This window comes from Dasypus novemcinctus, chromosome 19 (assembly GCF_030445035.2).
Source record: "Dasypus novemcinctus isolate mDasNov1 chromosome 19, mDasNov1.1.hap2, whole genome shotgun sequence".
Taxonomy (NCBI): domain Eukaryota; kingdom Metazoa; phylum Chordata; class Mammalia; order Cingulata; family Dasypodidae; genus Dasypus; species Dasypus novemcinctus.
The window spans coordinates 48,115,180-48,141,371 of record NC_080691.1 but is presented as its reverse complement, the minus strand read 5'-3'; the positions used below and the strand labels follow the sequence as shown (position 1 = coordinate 48,141,371).

Sequence of the window (26,192 nt, the reverse complement as noted above, 5' to 3'; positions counted from 1 at the left end):
TGGCCTTCTGTCTTTCCAGACTTAAAAAAGGACAAACTTTTCCATACATGCCTGTGTTCTCCTGTTGGTCTTTTTAAATTTTTTTATTTTGATTATTTACTTATTTTTTTATTGTATTTTTTTCAAAGATATATAGATCACAAAAAACGTTACATTAAAAAATATAAAGGGTTTCCACATACCCCACACCCACCCCACTCCACTCCTCCCGTATCAACAACCTCTTTGATCATTGTGGCACATTCATTGCATTTGGTGAATATATTTTAGAGCACTGCTACTCCACATGGATTATAGTTTACATTGTAGCTTACACTCTCCCCCAGTCTATTCTGTGTGTTTTGGCAGGATATATAATATCCATCATCTGTCCCTGCAGTATCATTGAGGACAACTCCAAGTCCCAAAAATGCCCCACATCACATCTCTTCTTCTCTCTCCCTGCCCTCAGCAACTACGTGGCCATTTTCTCCAGATCAGTGGTACAGTTTCTTCTGTTACTAGTCACAATAGTTTTATAGGTCTTTTTCTTTTAGCCTAAATGCTGCCTTCCTATATCTGCTGCTCAGCTTCCTTTGCCCTCAGTACCATGTCACCAGGCTCCACCCACATTCATCCCTGGTTCTGTCAGTGAGGCTCCCTGAGTGCTGCCTGGCACAGGCAGCACGTGCTTGATGGGGCAGGATTGGGGGATCTGTGTGGTGCCAGGCACCAGTCCATATGACAGGCTCTTACCAGTCACCCTTCCTTTCTTGGTAGTCACCAGAATGGGTCCCCGGGGGCAGAGCTAGGGGCAGAGGGGCTGGTGACTAGACACTATGCGGGGTGGTCAAAGCCGAGGCTCTAAGTAGCTGGCTTTCATTCATTCAGATTGGCTATGAACCCCTTTCTGGAAGGAACATGATGGAGGTTTATGCTGTGTTTTTACTCTGCACTGTGTTTCTTTTCCACTGTATTCAACTCAAAAGGGCTCCTGATTCCTAGGTGGTCATTTTCCTTCCCAAGAATGTGTAACAGAGCACCAGGGTGGCATCTGCCTCCTCGGTGTTGATCCCAGGGTTGGCACCACTACAGGATATTCAAGTAAAGAAGCATCACCCACGGCAGTGGGTGTCCATCCCTCCACCCTGCAGAGCCTGGCACCTGCAGCCTCTCCCCTGTCCCTTCCCCTGCCATGAGAAGAGGAGTGGCCACTGCCCCCCTGCCATTGAGCTGGGGACATACGGAGTAAGGGTCTGAGACTTAGGGACTCTGGGGCCCCATGCAGGGCAGTGTCATTCCAGCTCTGAGCCCTGGGGCTCTGCGACCTCCTGTGCAGAGGGCTACTGCTCACAGCATCAACATGCTGGTTTGGAGCCTCTCATAAAGAGATGGGGACAAGTGGGTCTCCAAGTTGGAAAGCCACTTGGGGACTGACCCTATGTCCTGTTTTCACCCTCAGTGTGTGAAAGTGTGGCTGCAAATGCCAAGACTTCAAATTAGGGTCAGGTGGGGCCAGGAACCTGTACTTTGCAAGCCTGCTTAGATATGCCTTATAGGATACAGGGGAGAGGGTGAGAAGTCCTATTTTACCCCAGGGGGAAATGTCCTGTCCAGCACTGTGGAGCTGGGTGCTGGCTGGATGTCCCGTCCAGGTATGCCCCATATGCTAGGGAGAGGGTGAGAGGATGGTGCTCACTCCTGCAATGAGTCCCATCCCAGCATGTCCACCCTGGCTGCCAAGCACCTCAGACCAGCATGGCAGACCTGCCCTTGGTGAATTCCTCCTGGTGGTGATGGTGGCAGGCACAGGTCCTCCTGCAGATAGTTCTGTAATTCCCTAAAGTGTGTCCAACTGTCTAGGGAGGTGGGAGAAAGGAGGCAGCCTGGGTTTGCCTTCCAGCCCCACACTCCCTTCGCTATGTACATCTGAGGGGTCCTGTGCCTTCCTGCCCTTTTGCATCCACAGCCCTGTGCCAGCGATGGCAGCCCTGTACCTCCGGGGCTGAGCAGCTGGGGGATGTGGGTGAAGGTCAGGTCTCCTTGCAGATGGAGGGCCGGCGCGACAGCATGCTAGAGACAGCCCGGCTCTGCTTCACGTCAGCGGCCCGCTGCGAGGGTGACGGTGATGAGGAGGAGTGGCTCATCCACTACATGCTGGGCAAGGTGGCTGAGAAGCAGCGGCAACCGCCCACTGTCTACCTGCGGCACTATCGGCAGGCCGGCCACTACCTGCACGAGGAGGCTGCCCGCTATCCCAAGAAGATCCACTACCACAACCCGCCTGAGTTGGCCATGGAGGCCCTGGAGGTGACAGGGGGCAGGGTGGGGACCTGGGGAGGGTGTTAGAGGGGACTGGGGGGCTCAGGGTGCTAGGAGAAGGGTATGCAGGGCCGAATGGGGGTCTGGGGGCTAGGGGTAGGATGTGCAGGGATACCTGGGTGGGGGGCTGGAGGGCCTTGGGAGCTGAGGGTGTCCAGGACTGGCTGGAGAGACTGGGGAGCTAGGGGGAGGGTGTGCAGGGCCAGTGGGAGGGCATGGTGAGAGGGTATCCAGGGTAGGCTGGGAGGCCAGGGAAGGGGGTCAGGGCAGTCCAGGCCACTTGCTCTCTGTCTCAGTGTCCAGTTCCTTGGGGCACACAAGCTCCTCTGTGCTCAGCAGTTGTATGTGCAGTTGAATTAAAATGTCCCAGCTACTCTCCCCTAAGGGCACCTACCTCGCTTTCTCAGGAGAATGTCTTCCTTCATAGCACACACGGGTTCTGAGGACCTGCCGTGAAGGTGACCTGGGGTGCAGGGCCTCGGGGTTTTTCTCTGGCAGCCTACAGGAGGGGGGCAGGTGCCCTCGCCTCTGGGGTGCACCCTGAGGCTCCTCCAGTTGGCAGGGCAGAGGCAAAGAAAGTGGGTAACTCTCTGGGGGTCTTCACATGGTACAGGAAGAGAGCAGTGCCTTAGCACCCAGGGTTCCTCTCACGACACCCAGAGTGTGCAGCCCTCATCACTCTAACAGGCAAATGTGACCAGTATGTTTTATAGTCAGGGAAACTGAGGGAATGAGTGTTCCTGGCCTGCCCCAGGCCTTCCCCCCAAACAAGCCACTTGGGGGTTTGCAGCAAAATCTGCTTGCTTATCCTTCTTCTGACTTCATTGAATGTTGCTTTTTTTTTTTTTTTCCGATGATAAAATTAACATATTTGTGGTTAAAAAAAAACAAAAAACAAGATTGAAACAATTCAGAAGGACAAGATGTAGTAGAAGATGGCATGAGCCCTTCCCTGTTCTGGGATATCACAGTTGGGCAGGCCCTCATTTATTTGACCAGCCCTTTCGTAATGGGTCTTTTTTTTCACTTTTTGCCATGGCAGGGGTATGAGCAGTGTCTGTCCTTGTTCGAGTGTCTGCCAGCACTTTTTGTGGGTATTTCCAAGGGCTCAAGTCCAAAGATTAGAGGGGTCGGGTTGCTTAACATTTTGATCAACCACGGCCAGTTGCCCTGAAAAGTTGTGCTGTTTTGTCTCAACCATGCTTGCATTGTTCCTTTTTAACATCTGCCCATCTAGTGAGCAGCAAGGACAAATCTCATTTTTTAAATTTGCTCTTGTTAAAATGACTCATACTGAATAGCCAGTGATGGCTGTTTTGGGGCCATGCCCTCCCCCCTTGGGGTTCACTGTAAAGTGTGGGAGCACAGCTTCCTGTTTGAGGCTCTCCCAGTGGCATCCTTGTGGCCTCAGGCCTTCTCTAACAGCGTTCTCTCAGGCTTTCTACCCCAGGTGAAGCCCCTGTCCTCAGAGGACCTTCTGTGTCGTGTGGGAAGTACAGACCCCTGGAGGGTGACTTGCCAACTCCCCAGAAGGAGCGGAGCTAGGGCCATATCCCCTGGTGGTAGCCTTCCCTCCAGGCTCAGAGTGCCTCCGTGCTGCCCTCAGAAAACACATCAGCCCTCTGTTTATCCTCCTTTTTTTTTTTAATTCATGGTTTTTTTCTTCTACCTCTAGCCTCTGCTACTACCCGACAGAAGTGATAGCAAGCCCAGGGCTTCCACATGAGGTACCAAGGCCTCAGACACTGCCCGCCCAGCTCCCCCTTGTAGAAGGGCCAGTGGGCAGAGTTCATTTCGGAGCCTTCCATGCCATGCAGCCAATGTGGGCACAGGCAGCTTGAACACACGTGCATCTTGCTTTTAAAATGACCTAAAAATTTCATCCTGTGCTGGATAGAACTCACATCTGCTGTGGATGTAAGGCCCCTCTGCCCAGTGTCCCCACGCATGCTGCCTGAGCCTGGTTACCTTGCTGGTGCTCCTGGGTGGCCTCTTCTTTGAGAACCTCCTGTGGAGTCTGTCCTCTGCCCTCATGGCCCCCACAGTGCCTACTTGGGGTTGTATGTTTACAGGTGGAGGCTGGGCAGGAAGGTAGGGCAGGTTGCAGTCGTGCCTCAAAGGTGTCCGGGGGCGTCGAAGGCAGGAGACGGGATGGACCTGTGTCAAACATGACCAGCCTGTGTCGTTCACACGGCCCATTTGGAATTGAGGAGTGGGGGGGATACAAGGGAAAGAGGGGACGTGCTCAGGCCCAACAGCTCCTTGACTGGTTCTCCAGGGCCTGCTGGTCTCTGTGCACTGGGACACAGAAATCAAACCTGTTCTTGCCCCAGGGAGTCTAGAGTCATAGGGGAAGCAGATGTGGAGATTCCATTTTCATGGATGCCAGGAGAGGGGGAAGGAAGGCAGTGGCATGTGCCATGTGAGGAGGGGGTACCAGTGTGTGGAGCTGGGGTGTTGTTGTCTCATTATCCTGTCATCACTTGGCTTGTTCCGGGGTAAACTTTTAAACTAGAATGCTGACCATTGGTGTCCATTTTAATGCCAAGGGCTCTGTTACAGCTTGGCGGGTTTACAAGCTCACCAAAGGCTGTGTGTAGCTGTCTGCCGGCCTTTCAGGGCCTCTGGCACGAGCCTCAGCAGCTGCACAAGCTGCTCACACTCAGCTGCCCTTCTGCAGGTTTACTTTCGGCTCCACGCTTCGATCCTGAAGCTCCTGGGGAAACCTGATTCTGGGGTTGGTGCTGAGGTCCTCGTCAGCTTCATGAAGGAGGCTGCAGAAGGACCCTTTGCCAGGGGCGAGGAGAAGAATACACCCAAAGCTTCAGAAAAGTAAGGGCCTGCTTTTGGTGACCCATTGCTGCCTGTCCCAGCTGCCTGCCCCCTCCCCACTGGCTCTTCTAGACCTGGGTAGCAGCAGAGGTTTTCGAGTGAGTCAGTTCACTCAGAGCCTCTGGAACCCAGCTGCAAACCCCTGATCCCCAGGCTGAGGGATTTCTCTTGAACCTGAGCGTGTGTGGGGAGGGGGGAGAGTGTGCAGTCCCAGTCAGCTATTCCTGTAGCCAAGCCCAGCGCTGCCATCCTTGGGGCAGGTCCTGGGGGGCGGCCGGCTCTTTTCACCCCTGTGCAGGGCATTAGAGGAAAGTGGTTCTCCCTCTGCAGAGTCCTTTCCCCACGCCTGCTGCTCGTCCTCCTAGGAAGCAGGGAAGGGTAAGGGAGGTGGGTGCTCCCTCTGCAGTGTGAGAGCTCAGGGGCCCTGGTGAGGCCCCTTGGTGTGCCTGGGACTGACCCCCAAGCCTCTTGAGGGTGGAGCCCCCTCTGCACCTGAGAAACACCCCCTGGTGGCTAGTTGTCTCTGCAGCCCAGACCACCTGGCACTCCATTGTCTAGGCCCGGGCACCCTGGCCCGCTCACCGCGTCTCGGGTCCCTGCCTTGTTGGACCTGGTGTGGGGCTCACCTGAGTGCCATCAAGACCCAGGTCCAGGCCCTGTCCTCAAGGACCAGCCTTCCTGTGCCCATGGAGGGTCCACACAGTGTGGGAAACCCCTTCTCCCCATAGCGAGCCGTTGCCCACAGTTTTAATTTCTTAAGCCCGTTTCTGTACATCAGTACCTACCTAGCGCACACAGTTATATGAGGCTCTTCCATTTATGAAAACGCATTGCTGAAGTTGGAGTCTAACAGTGCTTTTGCCGTCTGACCCCGGGGCTCAGACATAGGCTGTGGAGCTTGTGTCCCCTTCTTTTTAGTGGCCTGTTGTTATTCCAGAGAACAGATGCACCATATGCCTTCTGATAGGCACCAAGGGCTGTTTCTAACCTTCATCTGGGTGGCAGTGAAGATCCTTGGGGAGGTGTGAGTGTATTCAATCCAGATGTTTCCTCTGCCCACCCTCTTGTCAGGGACCAACCCTGTCAGGCTGCTGGCTGTCTTCTGGAAGGTGCTCTCAACCTGGCCATGCTGTTACTCCAGTTGGCCTGGAGGGCGCTGTTTCTGGGGGGAGGGTCTTATGCTCTCCCCCAGACCCTTCCAGGACCTGTGACCTAGAGAAAGCCTGTGGTCACACTCAGGCAGCAATCCGTTGGGTGGCTTGTGTCCTACCCCCGGGGCCCGTGCCATGCTGCCAGGGCCTCTTCCTGGGCACTGTGGTGCTTCGAGACAATGGGCTGAGGTGTTGGTGGGGAAGCCAAGGGAAGGAGCTGTGGGGCCCAGGCGGGTGGAAAGAGTGCTGATCCCCACCTGGCCCTGCCCCAGTGCCCGCGGAGGCCCTGAGCACCCTCTCTCTGCAGGGAGAAGGCCTGCCTGGTGGACGAGGACTCCCACTCTTCAGCTGGGACACTGCCGGGCCCCGGAGCCTCCCGCCCCTCCTCCTCCGGTCCAGGTCTGACATCCCCACCTTACACAGCCACTCCGATTGACCACGATTACGTCAAATGTAAAAAACCCCACCAGCAGGCGACGCCGGACGGTACAGTCCCCGTTCTCCCCCCCGCCAGCCCAGGGCGGCACGCCGGTCACAGGGAGGGCGCTGCGGGCGATCCGCCGCTTTGCTTCAGTGAGGGCGGGTGCTGGGTCAGGGGTGACACGGGCAATGTTGTGGCCGTTCATTCACTTCATGGGCTCCAGGGGATCTGTGCTTCTGGGACCCTCTTGGCCGCTGCCTGCCACCAGCCCACGTGGGTGCAGGGGAGGGGCGAAGTGGGTGGACCCAGCACCTGCCTCTTGGAACCTGTATTTCCCCCTCAACAGGGTGCTGGGATCTACCGAGGAGGGCCATCAGAGGGCTCCGGATTGGCCAGCAGTGTGAGTGGCAGTTCCATCCTTCTGCTGGCCACAGGAAGGCCCTGGATGGTCCTTTGCAATCACTGGGGGTCCAGGCAGGTGTTTGGGGGCACCCCACGTGGGACGGTGCAGGTGGTGACCATCCAACTACATCCCCTGCTAACCTGAGAGGCTCGCATGCTGACCTCGCAGCTTGGACTCCCCCGACCTCTATTGTGATGGGCCAGACCAGGGGTTTGCGGGCTGAGGCAGTTAGGGGACTGAGAGGGCCATTAGGGGGAACCCTCAGGAGGGTGTGATAATGCTGAAAGACCCTGGGGACCCCCTTGTGGGTCAAGTCTTCAGGGCCTTGGGAATGGGCGTGCTTTGCCTTCCCCGTGGCAGCCTAGGACTGCCTTCTGGGAGCCAAGGTGGGCGTGGGGTAGTGGGGGGAAGGGCCAGGGCCATGCTCCCTTGGCAGGGGGCAGCTCCACATACCTGCTGAGCCTCCCCACCCCCTTTGCCTTCACTGCTGAAGCGCATGACCTCCTGAGGCTGAGAGCAGGTACAGCTCATAGCTGGGGAAGGGCTCAGCAGCTCCGGGAGTGGGGCTCACCGATGTTTTAATGGAGACCCTCCCCTCTCCTGAGTGCAGGGCAGGAGTCCTGCTTCCCCTCCTGGCTTTGGTTCTGATCTGCAGCGTGTGTGTTGAGAGAGGCTGAGGGTCTGCGTGTGTGTGCTTGTCACATCGCTCCCTGGACCCCAGGTCCCCTGCTCCTGTCATCTCCCGGGGCCCCCTGGTGCCAAGCCCTAGGTATGGGTCAGAGATGGGAGGAACTGGCTCTTGCTCTCCCGCTCTCCACTTCCCAGGTGTATTCAAAGTCAGGGTCTTTGTCTCTTCTGTAACTGAGTCAAGTTAAACAGGAAAACCACCCTGTTCCCACCTTTTACTCTTGATAATGTTAGGGGGGGTGGGTAACACATTAGCAACAAATCCCTGCTCCTTGTTTCTGTCAGGAGCTTCCTGTAAGATTGAGCACAATGCTGCTGGTTCCAAGAGAGAGAAGTGTCCCCCAGTGTCCATGTGCTGGATATCTCTGCTTGTGGCCTCCTGAGTGGGGGGATGTCCACACCCTTCTCCTCAGCCCTGCAGGCTCCAGCTGAGATTGGGCCACGGAGCCATGTCATGCCCCCCTGTCATGTCTCCCTTCCAGGAGCAGAGCAGAAAGGAAGCAGGTGTTCCCAGGAAGGGGGATTCTTAGGCCACTGGGCACCTAAAGCCCAGCCATGCCCGTGCTTTTGCCCACGAGCACACATGATCCAGTGCTGTGAGGGTCCTTACACGGGGCTTGGGGCACAGGGAGTTGGGGGGCGGTGCTGCACAGCACATGTCCTGGATGCCAACATCACCATGACCCCTTCTGGAAGTTTGCAGAGGGAGCCATGCTAATCAGTTCAAGTTTAATTTTGAGGGTTGTAAATTTTTTAATGGTGGTATAAAAAAAAAGTTTCTTAAGTGATTCCTGGCTCCCCTTGTCCAGTTCCAGCCCAGTGGACCAGGAAACCCCCTGACCACACTGTATGCTCTGCCCCGTGCCGGGCTGCAAGATTCCTTCAGGACCATCTTCTTCCTCATGCCCAAGTAAGCAGGGTCTATAACAGGAAAACACCCTGGCCCCCAAAACAGGCATGACCTTAGAATGCTCTAGTGGCCCAGCAGCATTGGAGCCAGAGATGGCATATTTCTGAATTGCCCTGTCAGCAGCTATGCAGGCTCTCTGGGAAAGGCCTTGGCTCTGGGCTACAGCATCCTGGCCTCCTAAGTGGGGTCCTTCCCAGGCCAGGGGCAGAGCTGAGGGAAGGAGTGGGCAGTATTTCTTAAGAGGTAGATACCTGGGCTCTGGAGCCAAATCAGCCTCAGTTGCACCGCACTATTAACAGCCATGAGCAGGGCCTTGAAAGAAGGTTCACTGTGTATACTGAGGCCTAGTTCCTGAGTGGGCCGGTGTTTCGTTTTTTTCGTCTCCTCCTACCAAACCTGTCCTTGGCTAATGGCCACTTCAGTGAGGGTCCAGCAAGCCAAGGGTTGGAATTTCTTGTAGCATGGTTAGCAAACCCATACTAGAGCTGCCTCGCCACTTTTCTACACTTGTTCCGCAAAACCAGAGAGCAACTGGAGTCAATTCTTATTTGGTGTAAGGTTTGGGAAATACTTGGAAACCTTTTCCAGGTATAATTTAGATAGCTTCACAGATTTGCTCTCAGAACCATCCCGCTCAGGCCCTATATCCTCCGCCTCAGGGATGACACTTCCTTCTGTCCATTCACAGCTCTGGTTAAAAGCCTGTAGGCCTGGCCTCTCAGGTGGCTCTAAGACCCCACCCCAGCCAGGTGTCACAGCTGACCCCTCTCAGTGCAGCCGGCAGGACACCCCAGTTGCCTGAGGAAGGGCCTTCTGTCCAAGCTGTGAGTGAGGGAAAGGGAGAGTGAGAACATGGTCACAGAGTCTCACTGGCCCTGCCAGCTGTCCTCCCTGGCGGTTCCTCCCTGGTCTGACTGACCTCTCCCTTTTACCCTTCACTAAGAATTTGCCTGCAGTGCTGAAATCTGAGCGTGGAAGCTTCCTAACCAGGAAACAAATATCACGTGGGGAGTCATTTGTGGCCTTAAAGGGGCTCCCAGTGATTTCTCTTTACTTGGGTTCAACCCGCGCCATGGAGAGAGTTTTGCACAAATTCTCCACTCTTCTCCCCCACCGTGTGTGCACGCATGTATGTGTGACCATGTCATGTGTGTGCACATGCGTGAGCACAGGTGTGCTTGACCATGCTGTGTGTGTGTGCCTGTCTGTGTGTGTGTGCACGTGTGTGCAGTTAGGTCCCCACTCACAACAGCTGGGTGCTGGCCCTGCCTGGGCTTGGGAAGGGTGCCCACAATATAGTAGCATGTTTTCATTTTCATAACCACCCTGCAGACAGCATGTGAGGAAGATGAGCCCTGAGGGAAGATAGCAACTCCTCCCGGGAATGCCTGTCTAGTTGGGGTGAGCCAGAGTCTAGGAAGGTTCCTTGTGCCAGCTGGTCTGAGCCATTCTGCTCTCTGATAAACGCTCCTCTGAGGCAGACTTGGGCTGCAGGGTGCTACAGGATTTGACTTGGCTCAGCTGGCCTTTGGGATGTGTCCTCAGACTTCTGTTGGGCTGACAAAGTCCCTCACTGTCTGTCACACTCCATGTTACTTCTGTGCTGGAGTCAGAAAGGGCCTTGGACTCTGTGGCTCCACAGGTGGTCGGGGGTCACGCCTTCAGCCAGCCTGTTGTCCGGCCCATCCAGGCGCTCAGCCAGCCCGGTGCCAGGTGCACAGCCTGGCCAGGCCTGGAGGCAGGCTCTTGCCGGGATCAGGCTTGAGCCAGTCAATCACAGGGCCAAGGACCAGGCTATAACCCAGAGCAGCACCAGGAAAGAAAGGCTTGCCATCCCAAAGAAACCTGGCCTGGCCTCTTGGTGGGGGGGAGGCCTTTCCAAAGGGGCAGAGGTTAGCCAAGACTTGACAGGGTGTCAGAGTTTACAGGGAGCGAGGAAGCAAGCCAAGGGGCAGAGAATGGGAGCCCAGGAGGCAGGTGTTGTGGATGCAGGTGCCACCACGCTGCCTCACTCACAATGTGACCACAGCCAGCGGGGACCTCATAGGCCTCCCTAAACCAGGTGGTGGGTATGAGGCCCTGGTGAGACTTGAACTTCCTGCTGAGACAGGGCCCCTATGCCAACCCCCCCTGCACGGCCATCTTCATCCCTTTCATGCTATCACAGTCCTGCTGTGTCCCTTCCGTGTCATGTCCCACGTGTGCTGTGTCCCGTGTGTGCCATGTCCTGTTCATGCAGTGTCCTGTCTGTTCCGTGACCCGTGCTTGCTGTGTCCCCTGCGTGCCGTGTCCCATCCATGCCATGTCTAGTGTATGCTGTGTCCCGTGCGTGCTGTGTCCCATCCGTGCCGTGTCTAGTGTATGCTGTGTCCCGCGTGTGCTGTGTCCCATCCGTGCCGTGTCTAGTGTATGCTGTGTCCCGTGTGTGCTGTGTCCCATCCGTGCCGTGTCTGGTGGATGCTGTGTCCCACGCGTGCTGTGTCCTGTCCACGCAGTGTCCCCTGTGTGTTCATCCCCACCTCCTCGCCCCACACGGCCTCTGCCAGCATTGCCCGTGCTGCCCCTGACCTGACCACACTCGCTCTCAAGGCGTTGTCTCTGCTTGCCCCGCCCGGCTCGCTTCAGGGCTCGGCGCAGCTCGCATGCCAGCCCCTGCTCCCCCAGGACTCAGGCTCCTCCGTGGTCCGCCGGTCCTGTGACTGGCAGCGTGTGCTCCATGTGCTTGCCTTCCGCTGCCGCCGTCGTCTCCCCACTGCTGACGGTCCCCCTCCACTGCCCCCACCTGTTTGTCAGGTTTCTTAATCCTTTTTGTGCCTTGCTTTGCTCATTCTTGCTTTTTTTTTGAAAAAAGGCAACCGACCCTGGGATACCCAGTTATCTTTACATGGACAGTGTATAAAACTGCAGATTGTACCAAGGGGCTGAAACTCTCTGAGTTAAGGCCTGTGCTCGTTGATGGTGTCCAGGCTGCAGAGGGCAGGGGCTGCTGCAGGGGCAGGAAGTCCTGGGGGCAGATCCAGCTGGTCCCTGCCCCCCACCTCCCTTCCCAAGGCTGAGGGGCATATCAGCATACACTGGGACCTTTTCAAGGTGGCACAGGCTCAGAGTGGAGCTCAGGTTGTCTGCTTGTTCCCCACAGGGTGGTGATGGGTGTTTAGAGGGATGGGGTGGCCATCCGTCAGAGGCCAGAGCCCAGCACCTCCTTTGTTATTCTCTCTTCCGTTCTTACCTTTTTTTTCCTAAAACCTCTATGGAACATATTTGTCATGGCATTTGATAAGCGCCTGCTGTGTGCCAGGCATGGAAAGGATTGGGGGGAGAGGAAGCACAGATAAAGGAGACCTGTTCCTTGCCTGCCAGGTTGGATTGCTGTGTCCCTAGGCAGTGTCTCAGGGCAGAGGTTCACACCAGAGTGAATGCCATGAGCCCAGGGAGGGAGCAAGCATGAGGGTTTGATGCATTGGGAAGACTTCATGGAGGAGGCAGACCTCCACAGAAACTTGCTGAGCTATCTCGGGTGAGAGCAGAGGGAACGAACAGGCACATGGTGTATGCTGAGGTGACAGTTGGGCAGGGCTTGAAAGACCAGCCAGTCAAAGGGACAGACAGTAGGGAGTGCCCTCAGAGGGTCTCTTTCTGGCCGTGAGCCACGTAGATTCTCCCAGGAGAACCTCACGGATCACTGTGGGACCTTGGTCTCTCAACCTCACCCTCCCCAGAGCTGTTCCTCTTCCCCCTGGCGTTGGTGTGGGGGCTGCCTACCTGCCTCTGTTTAGGAACATGACCAGAGCTGCCCTGAGGCCTTCCTGGCAGTGCCTTGCCTGGGCTGGGGATCAGAATGATGCGTGATGAGGCCAAGACTGGGCATCAGGGTCCAGGTGAGGCAGCACTGCTGTCCGAGAGCATGGGGTCAGCCCGGGCCTGTGGGCAGAGGTGGCAAGGAAAGCAACCCAGTACCCCCTGCAGCTTCCTGTGTGTCTGCATCTCACAGCCTCTCTCCTGGGCCCCAGAGTCTCCAGGGTGTCCGTTCTATTCACCTCGGCTTGCAGTGGCACCTCCGTCCCAAATCACCAGCTCCCTCTAGCTGGGCAGGTCCTTTTGCAGTGGCCGGCAGAGACTGACCGGGACCGGCTTTGTGCAGTTGAAGGATTTCTCAAGATAGTGATTCAGGCCACATTCATAGTTCTTTGAAGGCTGTTGTTTTCTGGTGGTGGGGAGAGCAATGAGATCTTTTCAGTATCCATTAGAGTTGCTGTAGTTTTTGATGGCACAGCCACAAATCCTTTTCCTCAAACTGAGCTGGTGGAAGAAATGGCTGTGAATGATTTCTAGCCTTCCTGCTGGGCAAGTGGAGATTTTTTTTTTTAAAACAACATCCTCCTTCTAAAAGCCACACCAGCCACTTGTGTCTTGTAAGAGCCCTTTAAAGGCTGGCACAGAAATCCTGAGAATGAATGATGCTTTGATCTGAGTCAAATTTAAACAAAGGAAAAGCTCAGAGTGCAGACTCTGCCCTCACTCTGGAAGGCGAGGGGGTCTTTCCCTCTGCACCCTGAACCCCTCGTTCCTTTGCAGCTGGCCCTGCAACTACCCCCGCCCCAACTGGGAATGGAGGTGGCAATGTGTAGAAGCGGGCAGGTATCGCTAGCAGTTGGCTGTGGCTGCGTGGCCCTGGTAGAATTCAGAGAGGAAGGGCTGCAGTGGCCTAGAAGCATAGATGTGCACTGTTCCAGTGACTGGCAGTGAGAGAATGAAATGTTTATAATCCAGTGGCAGTATGATTGAGTATGAACAGGTTTTGTGGGGGCAGATATTTAAAAGAGCATTCTGAGAAGAACAGTCAGGGCCAGCCTCTAACCTGCTCACTTGGCGCCTGCCTCCTTTCTTGGTGGCTTTTAGCCAGTTCCTTTGAGGAGGCAGTTCGTAGCTGCTGAGACTTGGGGCTGGAATCCTGGGCTGAGGTAGTCCCAGGGGTCCCATTTAGGGGCGGAGGGAACACCTCAGGTAATTAGCACATAGAGTTACAAAGCTGGATGGCAGCCCATTGGGACCCTGGCCTTCAGGACCCCAGATGAGGCCTGGGACACCCAGGGATGGCCTCGCAGAGGAGATGGGCCTGGAGTCGGGACTGGGAGCTCAGCTCCTGGCAGCCCAGAAGCTGCATGTTCCCCAAGCTGGAGCCTCCGACACGCACAGTTTCCCCATATCCTTTCCCAGGGTCTGCTGTGGTGTGAGAGCCTGTGTGCAGTGGTGGGAGTGATGTGGTATTTGAGGCCAGGCCAAAGCCAGCCACCCAAGGAGTCAGGCAGAGAGGGATCGGGGAGAAGCAGTCCTCATGCAAGAGCATGTGGCAATGGGTGGGTGTCCAGGGCTGGACTTGGCACGCCCCAGTGCCTGCCAACCCCAGGTGGCCATGTGCCCATGCTGGCCCAGATGCTTCCACAGCTCAGGGCCTTCCCTGGGTGGGGGCCCAGGGCCAGAGAGAAGACAGATGGTAGAGACCTGCTGAGAACTGAGAGGAGAGGGACCAATGGTGTCCCCCCTTCTCCTGCCCATCACACAAACTTCCCAAGGCAGGAGCAGTCCAGGTTCCTCTCACCTCTGCTGGTTCCTGCCCTTCCTGCTACCTGGTCCAGCTGGCTCCCTGGGCTCCATTGACTGAGGAACTGGGTGGACAGGTGGCCCTGTGTTCTCCAAGAGCTGTTTCCCTCAGGCCTTTGTGCGCTATCATCCTCCCTGTCCCATCTCCAGCCCCTGAGCTGGTGCAGGTAGAGTGTCCATGTCACACACTGTGACACCGACAGCCAACCTTGCCTGCTGGTGTTCTGTTATTTTACTTAGGTCCTCAGTCAGCTGCCCCAGGAAGAGGGTTTGGCCAGGAAAGAGGGGAGGTGAGGAGCCATCTGCCCAGTTACACAGTGGTTGTGAACTTCTAATTCATCTTTTTTATCCTACAGATATAAAAGAATTGAAAGCCAGTGTTCTTTTGACCTGCTTCTTAGTGTAAAACCTGGGTTACTTCTTAGTTCCTCTCTGCCATCTATGGCGGCCATGGCTATCGATGTCACTTAATGGGTACTCAGGGCTATCTGTCACCACCTGGCTGGTGGTTGTGTAGCAGTGGGGCTAATGTCCCTGAAGTGCAGAGCACAGTCTTGACTGGCTCACACCATTCTTATGCGGCTCCTTCCCCACACTTTCTGGTGGATGCGCCGTTTCTCTTGTGGTAGCCTTGAGAACGTGTTAGCACATGGGGACACTGTCCTTTTGCTGAAGCCAACTCTTTGTTTTCATGGTGGTCACATCTGAGATTCCATCCAACTGGCATTTCCTTTCAGCCACAAGCCCAACAGCTGGTGAGCTTGTGAGTTGGTAGGCCGCTTCTCGGTGAGGTCGCCCCAGCCAGGCCAGCTGCCTGACAAAGTTTTGCTCCTCAGCCATGTGGAATGCCAGCTGGACTGAGTGCTGGCCAAGGAGAGCGTGCCCTGGTCTGGCTTTCAGGCGACTTGTTGCCCTGCACACGTGTGACCTGCTGACTTCCAGAGACACCAAGGCCTCAAGAGTGTTGTCTGAGCCATTGGTATTCTCTTGGCCAGAGCCAGACTCAGTGCTGCCAGGCAGGACAGGCCACTAGGCTGTCACCCACATGTTCCAGACACCAGGCAGGCCCTGTGTGTGTCTGGGCAGAGGCAGGGGCAGTGACAATCATTATTCCCTAGTGGAAAAACTTGAGACCTAGGGCAGCACACTCACTCAGCCAAGGTCACCGAGCCCCCAAATACAGGTCTGGGGTTGGCAAATGGGTCTGGGGCCCCTGAGTGCAGACTCTCTGCTGTGCCCTGCTGCAGCCTCCCTCTTTTTCCCCACAGATGGGAATGTGCTAAGGGCAACAGTCCCCTTACTCTGAGTCTCTGGTTTGAGGCTTCCTCTGAGGTCTGCCAGCCTGCCCACCACCCTCTGAGTGCTTGCGGTGATCCCCTTGCCCTTGTAAAAATGGAGGCAGCTAGGGGTGGTTCAGCCCGGGAGACCTGGAGCTCAGGGATCTCACGCCTGCCTGCAGTCCCACTTTCGCATTGTTCCATCAGGCCAGCTGATATTGATGGAGGGGGCTACCCTAAGCCTTGGAGTAAGGCTCCCTCATTGACCACCAGTCACCGGCAGTGACTCTCTGAAGGCAGCTCTGAACGCAGGCTGTGGTGGGGCTCACCCCATCCATACGGCATAAATGAAACCCTCTGCTCGTTCTGAACTAAGTCTGTCATGTAAAATTTGAGACATGATAGATAGTACAAGCCCAGGGGTCTCTGCAATGGTACTGTTGAATTTGAGCCAGCACTTCATGAATGCTACCTGAGTGCCGGGCCTGTTTCAAGTCTTTGATACATACTGACTTCTTTAATCTTCAGACCAATATTATGGAGGAGGTCCTTGGGTCATCCTGATTTGACATACAAGGGATTGGCATTTGCACGGGTACTCAGTACTAGTAATGACAGCAGAATTTTAACTCAAGTAGCCTGGATCTTTCAGAGTCCAGGCTTCCAACTTTGTTGGAACAACTTGACATTTTGCTGCTTCTCCAGAAAAGCAAGGTAATTTGCCCTCTAGGATAGATTGCACCTGCCCTTCCAGTAGGCTCCTGGCAATTGTCTGGTGTGCACCAATGCATCACTCAATACCAGGTTCTAAGGCAGCTGAGCAAAGGTTGGAGAGCCGTAGGAACCATATCTGCCCTTATCCCTGTGTCCCCAGAAGCCATTGTCGCCTGAACCTCTTGGAGGTGATTCATAGCTGTATTTTATAATTGGGGAAGGGACTTACTAGGTCCAGGTCACACCACTGATAAGTGACACAAGAGGAACTAACTGAGCTGTCTTGATTCCTAGTTCATTGAACTTCCCCTTCAGGTATACACAGTTCAAGACAAAACAAGTTTGACTTTTATGGTTCCATTGTAGCTCCACTTTTGGTTTATTGTTTATACCTCTTTTTTGAAAATGTTGTGGTTGCCCCAGGCTTTACAGAACACATCTTTAATTAATTGCAGTCTTCAAATAATAACCTCACTTGTGGTAGAAGAATCTCCCAATTTTTGTACTCTTGTTGCCATTCATTTTACTTTTACACATGATTTTTTTTTTGTTTTGTTTTGTTTTGTTTTGTTTTTAGAGGTACTAGGCCTGAGGATTGAACCCAGAACCTCATGTGTGGGAAGCCGGTACTCAACCACTGAGCTACATTGGCTCCCTTTTTTTTTTTTAAGAATACATGATATTAACTTATGATACATTGCTACTAATTTTTCATTGCTGTTACTTTTGCTTTAGACCATTGATGATGTTTTAGAGCAATTTAAAACAAGGAAAAATTATCTTTTATATGTACCACCCCTTTAACCATTTCCAGGGAACTTCATTGTTTGTAGCTCCAAGCTTGTGTCTGATCTCATATTCATTCTACCTAAAGAACTTAGAAAAAAAATTATGAAATCTCCCGGTTCATTTTGATAGACAACCCTTTGTTCATCTCATTCAGGGAGGTAGCTTCAGCCAGGCTTGCTATAGTTATTGTCGGGAAGTTCAGGACAGGTAGGACAGGACTCCAGGCCTAGCTTTAAACCAAGTTAAATTAGCCTCACTCTCTGGTACCTGAACCTGGCAAGTTGGTGCCACAATCTCTCCAGACAGTCCAGAGCCACACTTGCCCATATCCCTACCATGGTTCTCCTTTCTGGAAAGAGAATCTCTGAACTAACTTCTCAATGTCTAGAGAATGAATTTGAAATCACTTTTATTTCTAGCCACCTGCTCTGAACCAAGAGATCAGCCTGGTGTTTAAACTTTTGTATAGCAATGCTACTCTAAGTGTCATCCGTGGAGTGGTACTGGTTTGCAGACTGTTTACTGGGTCATAAGATAAGTACAGAAATTGAGTAAGCATTTAGAAATGTTTACAGTGATTTGACAGAGTAATCTTTTGAACTAAATAATTAAAAAGTGGGCTTGTATATGTTTTTCCCATTTTAACCATTTTGAATGGGTAATTTTGTAACATCAAGTACATCGACAATACTGTGGAACTTTTCCCACTATCTATTTCCAGACTATTGTCATCAAAAACCAAAACCCATACTCATTTAGCAATGTCTCCTTTTTTGAGAAGTGTTTTCACTGGGTATAGAAGTCTGGGTCGCCTTTTTTTATTCTTTCAGCATTTTAAAGATGTTGTCTGACTTGCATAGTTTCTGATGAGAAGTCTGCTTTATTTCTTAGCATGGTTGCTCTATATCTGATGTGTCTTTTTTTCCTGCTGCCTGCAAGATTTTCTTTTTATCTTTGGTTTTCAGCAGTTTGAATGTGATATGTCTAGGTGTGATATATATTTTTTAATGTGTTTAGAGGTCTTTATCCTGCTTGGTTGGTGCAGGGTTTTTTTTGTGATTTGTTGTCTTTCATTATTTTTAAAAAATTTATTAGCCATTATGTGGTAAAATATTTCTTTGGTCCTATTTTTCTCTCTTTCTGGAATTCCAACTGGTATGTTAGGTTGTTTGGATGCTCTTGGGTGTTCTGTTCTGCATTTGTTTTTATTTTTTCTCTCTCTGTTTGGATTATTTCTTTTCACCTATCTTCAAGTTCTGGTTTCGCTCTTGCCCCCAGCTGTGTGGTGTGTACTGAGAAGCCTGATATGGACTCATCTCTGTTACTGTGTTTTTTATTTCTAGCATTTTCATTTGACTCTTGCTTGTAGTCTCCATCCTTCTCCTGAGAGTCAATTAAGCATGCATATTGTCTGTATTTTTCACTAGAGCTGTAATGTTACTAATCACAGCTATTAATCATAGTTACTTTGAGTTCTCTATCAGGTAATTTCAACATCTTGACAGTCTGGTTCTGTTGACTATTATGTTTCTTGACAATGGACATTTTCTGTTATCTTTGAATTTCCTTTCCTTTCCTCCCCTTCCTTCCCCTGTGTTTTTTTTTCTTTTTAATTGACTGCCAGAAATCATGTGTCGGATAGAAGAGACTGAAGTAAGTGATGTTTATGCCTAAAATGGACTTCCCTCTCCTGCTTCCAGGCTATTAGAATGGGAAGTTGAGTTAGGCTTATCAGAGGTCAAGGTGGGTTTGGGTTATGTTCTTGCTTTGGTTACCTTCAGAGCACTGCAGACTTCAAATTCCTCTAGTGTCACCTTGTGCTTAGAGTGTGGGCTGGTTTGCCAGAAAATTTTTCTCAGTGTTCCAGCTCATTCTTTAACTTTAGGCCTTTTATGTGCACCTTAGGAAGGGTCTCTACCCATGTTCCTGCCCATCTCCAGGCAGTAGACTGCTTTGCTTGTTTCTTGGTGCTTTTGGGGTAAGGGACGGGGCTGGTTCTTTGCTCTCTTGGTCCAGCCTCAGTCTTAGGCAGGCTGAGTGTCCTGTGTCTCTGGAATGAAGCCATCTCAGTGATCTGTCCTTCCCATGGTAGGAAGAAGGACCAAATGCCTGTCCCCCAGGGTAGAAGGTTTTTTTCCCCTTTCCTCAGCTGCAGTGGGTCTCACCAGTGGCTTTGTTCCTTAGGGGAGGACGACCCAGGCCTCTGGCCTTTCCCATAGCTGTGGCACTCCCTTCACGGAGGCCTGCATCCCCTTGAAGTATCTCTCCACCTTTCACCCTGCCCTGCTCCTCATCTTTCTCATGAGCCACCTGCTGGTGATCCAGGGAGAGGAGCCAGTTAATGGGTGCCAACTCCCCTGGTGTCTGCAACTCCCAGGAGTGCTATACTCTCATCTAGACCCTACTCGGCCTTCAGCAACAAATCTTTGTGGAATCCTTACCTGCTTCAGTTATTTATGTCTATCCTCTCTGTGTGGTAGGAATCTTCTTATAATGGTTGCCACTGCATATCTCTTTCCAACTCCACATTCAGTAGCTTGAAATCGGCCATGGTGGGAGTATTTACTCTAGGGAAACAAACAAATGCTACATATCAGGACTTTGAGAGCCAGTTGTTAAACCTGTACCAGAACTGCTTGGGGGAGCTCCAGGAATGTGCTTGGAGGGACCCCAGGAAGTCTGGCCATGGAGATTGGTGCCTTTGGTGAGTGACTCGATGGCCTGCAGGGCAGGCTGGCTCCGCAGCATCAACAGTTGTGCCCCGGGCATCCCCTCTGCAGATGACCCTTCCTGGGGACACCTGCCATATTGGAGGTGGCGTGGGTTCACACAGCCACCTTTTTTCTCTCCCTTCCCTTCCCCTTAGAACGCAGCCAGGACAGCACAGCCGTGGCACTTTCGGACTCCAGCTCAACGCAGGACTTCTTCAATGAGCCCACCAGCTCACTGGAGGCCTCCCGGAGGCCTTACGCTGAGAAGAGACCACCCATTCCCAGTTCCCAGGCAGGGTCAACCAGTAAAGACCTGCAGGGGGCCACAGACGAAAGAGGTATGAAGACTTAGCTTGGTGGCTTAGAAGTGCTCGTGTGGCCCTGCAGCAGACCAGGTCCTGCCTGGCTTCTGCCCTCCCACCACCTCCACCACTGTCCGGGGACTGTGGGCAGGCGAGGCACTCACCTCTCTGGACTCCACTGCCCTCCCCTGTGAGATGGGGTGCCACCAGTGCCTGGTCCTATGGGGGAGGGCAAGGATTTAACAGGGTGGCCCTGGAAGTACCCGGTACAGTGCCTGGCACATAGTAAGCACTCAGGGACGCTTGTTGTCATTGTTATGGCCCCACAGCCAGCTCGGGACCATACCTGCCAGCGCTCCCTGTTTTTTTTTTTGATAAATGGTTATTAAAAGACTCATTGGATCCTGAATGTCAAAAATGTCAAGTTTTTTTGCCTGGATCACATCAGGCCTTTAAGACAATTTCCCTGTTTTCAGAGGGTTGGGGTACCTACTCTAACCCCAGGATGTGTCCAGTTTCTCAGGGTCCCCAGGACTCCTTGTTGGGAGCCAGCAGGTAGGTCGGGCGTCACTGATGCTGCTCTGTGGCCATGGCTGGCTAGCTCACTGGGCTTTGGAAGCTTTCCTGCTCTGGCCCCGGGCCAAGCACGTGGGTGCTTGCTGAGCAGTAAAAACAATCCCACCCCCAGACCGTTGTCTGTGCCAGGCACGGGCCGCCCAGCCACCCAGGAAGAGGCACTGTTGCTTTTCCCCTCAGAGAGGCTGAGTTCACCCAAGGTCAGCCTACACTCTTGACCCCTCACCCAGGCTGCTTGTCAGGGTGGACAGGGGTCCAGGTGGGGTTGATGATAACCTGCCCATCCCAGAGGCCTGAGATCAGCCCCCAAAGTCCTTGCACAGCCCCACGATGGCAGGATCGAGGTCAGAGAGTTCACATGTGGGCCTGGCCAGAGACCCAGAGCCCTGCATTAGGAGAGGCCTCTGTAAACTCTCTGCTTCCTGCCAACCTCCCCCAGGCGTGACTTGGGAAGGGGGTAAAGATGGCATCCCCTCTTGGTGGGGAAAGGCATCCCAGTTAGGGTCAGGTAAGTGGGCATGGAGAGATTAGGCCACTACTCCACTTTCTCACCAGGTGGTCCTGTGCTTTTCAAAACCAAGGTTGACTCCACAACTCATGTAAACATGCTTTTGGAAGTTGGGAATGGGAAGAAAAGATAACCTATGCTCCTAACACTGTAATACCATTCTTCTTTGTTTCCAGTTGTAAAGATAAGATGGCTTTTCATTCGATGAAAACAAGGCCTAGAGTTTGTGCTGTTTGAACTGTCAAGCCCAGAACCACCTGTGGGTTCTTCTTGTCCTCACCTGCCCTCTCTCTATTCTGGGGCTCGCTGGGGTGGGCAGGGGGAGGTAGGGGTTCCTGAGCCAAGAGTAACCTTCTGCCTCTCATCAGCCCAGCCTGTGCAGGAGCTTTCTGCCCACAAGCAGCATCCCACCTGTTCACTCATTCTGTGCAGAGCCAATGAATGGGAGAGCAGACAGTGGAGGAGCTGGTAAAGAATGTTAGTTTAGAACCACAGGGGATTGGAGGTGACTCAAGCAGTTAATTGCCCACCTTCTACGTGGGAAGTCCTGGGTTCTGTTCCCGTGCCTTCTAAAGAAAACAAGCAATGAACAGACAATGAGCAAAACGAGCAGACAATGAGTAAAAACAAATGAGCAGGGAGCTAAAGTGGCTTAAGCAGTTGAGTGCCCACCTCCCACATGGTAGATCCCAGGTTTGGTTCCTGATACCTCCTAAAGAAAACAAAACAATGAGCAAACAACAAGCAAAAGAACAACGAGTGAAAATGAGCAAACAGATGAGGGATACAACTCAGGAGAGCCAAAGTGGCTCATTGGTTGAATGCCAGCCTCCTGCATACAAGGTCCCAGGTTCAAGCCCCAGTCCAGATATCTGAAAAAATAAAACAAAACAAAACACAAGACCCGAAAGTCACCTCGATAGCTGCTGGGCTTGAAACAAAGCATCTTGCTCTACTCCTGTTCCTCCTGCTAATCATGGCCTTCCTGGTAACTGAGGTGGGGAAGTGGGTAAATTTGCCGTCGGGAGTAGAGGTCCACAGGGAGCCTGTTCTCTGCCTGGGCCCAGTAGACAGCGGCGAGCAGCGCTTGTCCAGGGGTGGGTGCTCTATGGGCAGCACTGCGGCCTCCAGGGTTCAAGCTGCTCCTGGCTTTCTTACAGGCCCTGGTGCAACACCCAGGCCAGCACCAAGTGTGTGCCCTTAGTGTGCCCCCATGCCTCTCTCCCTGGTTGAGGGCATCAGGCACATGCCTCCCACATGCCTTTTGGGTTCATTTGCTGAGCAACAGGGAGAACGTAGCCTGGAGTCTGCCAGACACTGGGTACTGCAGGGAGCAGCCTGCCCACCCTTGAGGCCAAGGGGAGACTGACCCCCGCTCCCTCTGATATTACCTGGTGTCCTGGGTTACCTGGCCATGGCAGTGTGTGATCCAGCAACCACGTGCTGTTGTGTTTCCCAGAGGCTTACCCCCTCCCTTAGTTTCTGCCTTTGCCCCATTCCATTCTTTACTGTTCTAGCAAAGAGGCTTTCCGCAGGGGTACCTGTCACGGCTGCCCAAAGCTTACCTTTTCAGGGGTCAGAGCTTCAAAAACACTTATAAAATGTGAACACCACCACAGGAAATATGGTTTTTTTTAATAGGGGGAAAAAAAAGCTCACAATTCTACCACCTAAACACAGCTTTTCTTTGCTCTGCTAATTCTGCTCTCTTCCACCACGTGCTCTCTCTTAGGGTGGCCCAGTGCGGCCCAAAGCAGAGGTGTCAGTCTGTGTGGTCCATGCAGGGGCCGTGTAGAGGCTGAGAATGCTGGTCCTGCCCCTCTCCAGTCAGGGGCTCCTGCCCAGAGCAGGCCTCTCCACAGACAGACCCGGCAGCTGACCTGTGGGTGGAAGCAACTGCCTGCCTGTCCAGTCTCCTGCCCTCTGTGGGGCAACACCCTGCCTGGGCTCTTGTCTCAGGCCACTGGGGTCTGGGTAAAAGGGTTCTGGAAGTCGAGAGGGAGACCCAAGGTCTTACAGCCAGGGCAGATTTTGACATGGGCCTTAGCTGTCAGGCTCACCAAGACCCCACGCCTGGCAGCTTTCCACCACTGGGAGGAAGTCTGCTCAGCTTGCCCCAGTTGGGTTAGAATTGGATGTCTGGCTGGGAGAGCATGTGGGGCTTGGTTTATGTCCCTAACCCCTTCATTCTACTGGGGGCTGGAGGGGAAGCCTTGGAGGCCCTTTCAGCAGGGGGAAGGGATACCATGAAGTGGACACACTCTCTGTGGCCTCACAGGGACTCAGGGAGGCCACACCCCCCAGGACCTTCTAGGGCCACCCAGTCCCCGACACACCCAACTTTTCAGCTTATGCTGGGGTTGCTATTTTCTCCACTCTCTTTTTGTACTCAGGCGGGCATTCTCAGCTCTCTTCGGGTTGATTTGTGACCCTATTCCAGCTTTCCATAGGAAGTGTGTCTTGTTTGTCTTACTTGGACCCCTGGGAGGCTGCCCCTTCATCTTCTTGCCCTGTCTCCTGGTGCCTCACACAGGGCTGGGCCCAGAGCCGTTGCTCAGATGGCATTTGTGGGATCACATTTGCAATGCGCCTTTGAACTGAACACATCAGAAACCTAGTCCCCTCTTGAGTCAGGTGATAGCACTCCTGTAAGAGGGGTGGGTGGCCACTGCCGTCAGGTGGGAGTAGATATGTGAGGAAGCTAAGCAGCTCCTAAGCTTTCAGGAGAGCATAGCGTGGTATGGGCATCTGTGTCACTCATTTGCTCAGTCAGGCTTCACACAGTGGGAAAGGCCAGCCACTGGGCAGTGGGGTGTGGGGAGACTCCCACACAACAAGGGTAGGTCAGCCCTGCTGTGGGCTTATGCTGGCAGACAGGCAAGCCTGCTAGTGCTCTCCACACCTGCAGCCAGGAGCCTGCAAGGGGAGGGGACGCTGGAGCAGAGTACTGAGTCATGAAGGTGAGGGACCAGGGCTGGGTGGGGAAGGAGCAGCACCATGGAGGTGCTGATGTGGAGGGAGAGGCTGCAGGTGGCAGGTTATGAGGATGAGGCCAGGAGGGCACCCAGGAGTTGGGCTTGGTCTTGCAGCTGAGAGGGAACACAGACAATGACCGCTCAGAAGAGCAGTGGGGGCAAGTTTGACACATACTTGGTAACAGCATGGTTATGCTTTAACTTGGCCTGAGGAGAGCTTGGAGCCTGGGCCCTTCCCACTCTGTCTCTGCCCTGATGGCCCCAACCCTCTCCTGGCTGCTGCTGTGGTAGGGAAAAGGTGTCACTGCCAAGGGCAGCCTGGGGCTCAGCTCACAGTGCTGACCGGCTCCAGAATTGGTGGTGCCAGCCTCTTTGGTTCCTTTGTCAGGGTAGGCCAGACGCCCATGTACTAGGGGCCCTGGGCCAGACAGCCTCCCATCCCAGCCGGCCTTCCCACCTCCACCCAGCCAGCCTGGCTCTCCCCCTGCATCTGGCCCCGTGGCCTCTGGTGGAGCAGGGCTGGGTGCGCAGTGTGAGCTCCCTCAGGTGGGGCCCAGGCGCGCTGGGGCTGAGGTGCTGCTGTCTGAGGAGTAGGTCCTGCTGGATAGGGGCCCTCCACACCATGTCTGATTCCATGCTGTGGTAGTGGCAGCACCTGCCCATCGTGGGCAGCTTTCCAGGTCCCTTCACTCCTGGGAGGCAGAACAGCCTTGGGAGGCCAAAGTGAGGGACAGACTACAGAGGGGGACCTAGAACCCAGCTCATAGCCACCATGCACACTGCAGCCCCTGGCCCTCTCTGCCACTTGCCAGTGGGACCTTGTGCCATCTCCGAAGTGACAGGACCATGACCCTCCCCCCACCCCCCAGCCCACTTCTTTTTTGCTGGTATTGACCACCTCCTGGGCAGGGCCTGAAGCCAGGCTGACTCCTTCTCCTTCTTCCCAACTGTAGGAAAAACAGAAGAGTCCCTGGAGAGCGTGGAAGGACTCCGGGCAGCAGAGCCAGGCAGCCAGAAGCCTGTCACAGACCCCTCAGCCTCTGTCTGTACATTGGCCAAGCCCCCAGTGCCCACCCCCTCTCCATGGGATGGGAGGAAGCGAGGGGAGGCTGCAGGGGAGACTGTGACCTTCCCCCTGGGGCTGCCAGCCGACCCCGAGGGACAGCGCCAGTTCCTCACGGAGCAGTGCATTGCCTCCTTCCACCTGTGCCTTAGCCGCTTCCCCCAGCACTACAAGAGCCTCTACCGGCTGGCCTTCCTCTACACCTACAGCAAGACCCACCAGGTAAGTGGGCTGCCCAGGCCATGAGCAGAACAGAGAGGAGCTCAGCAGACCTTAGAGACAGGACCCAGGTGGGAGGGGAGGGACCAGGGAGGCGCCCTGGGCATGGGGCATGAGCAAAAGTGGAACAGACCTCCCAAGACTGGGCTCCTCCCTCCACCTTCATCTGGCATCCTCAGTGGAGCCCCAGAACTCCTGCTTCCTTTGCAGCCCACGGCCCTGCTTGTCCCAGGCCTCACCTTCCTCCCCACCACTGTGCCCTGGGCCTTGCCTTACCTCTGCTCTCCTGACCTTGATCCACCCCCCTGGGTTGGGGATGGTGAGCAGATATTCACCTTCTCCCTGTGGCTGCACAGCAGCTAATGGGACATTGGGATGTTTTGCTGACCCAGGAAATGTTTACTCCAAGCCCACTCTGAGCTGGCCTGGTGTGAGTGGTGGGGTGCTAGCAGGGGGAGAGTGGACACCCTCAGCCCTCATGGGCCTGCCAGAATCTTCCAGTGTTGGCCCTGCTGCCTGCGCAGGCTTCTCAAGCTGCCTCTAGGGCTTGTCAGCCGTAAACTGAGGAGGCAGCCCCTGCGCTCTAGGTTTTGGTGTGAGGAAGGAGGCATGTGTCGATGACAAGCCTAATCGGCCTTGTGGGCAGTCAGGCCCCTGCATGCACGTGTCTCTGATGGGATGGAGGCCGCTACTCCAGAGCACAGAACGGCACTGGTTAGCCTTGCTGGGCAGGCCTTACCTTACCTCCAGGC

The 26,192-nt window shown here is 54.1% G+C and overlaps 1 protein-coding gene across 5 annotated transcripts in view; it reads left to right on the top strand.

Moving 5' to 3' along the window:
* CABIN1 (calcineurin binding protein 1) overlaps nt 1-26,192 on the top strand; it is a 130,691-nt gene that overhangs the window by 58,094 nt on the left and 46,405 nt on the right. For 3 of the 5 annotated variants that reach the window (XM_058281740.2, XM_058281738.2, XM_058281741.2), the window contains 5 exons: nt 2,029-2,289; nt 4,982-5,133; nt 6,592-6,770; nt 19,953-20,135; nt 25,112-25,443. In XM_058281740.2, coding sequence (XP_058137723.1) covers nt 2,029-2,289; nt 4,982-5,133; nt 6,592-6,770; nt 19,953-20,135; nt 25,112-25,443 — 1,107 coding nt within the window. The remainder of the gene's footprint in view (nt 1-2,028; nt 2,290-4,981; nt 5,134-6,591; nt 6,771-19,952; nt 20,136-25,111; nt 25,444-26,192) is intronic. The other 2 variants (XM_058281739.2, XM_071209904.1) reach the window with 1 other exon arrangement.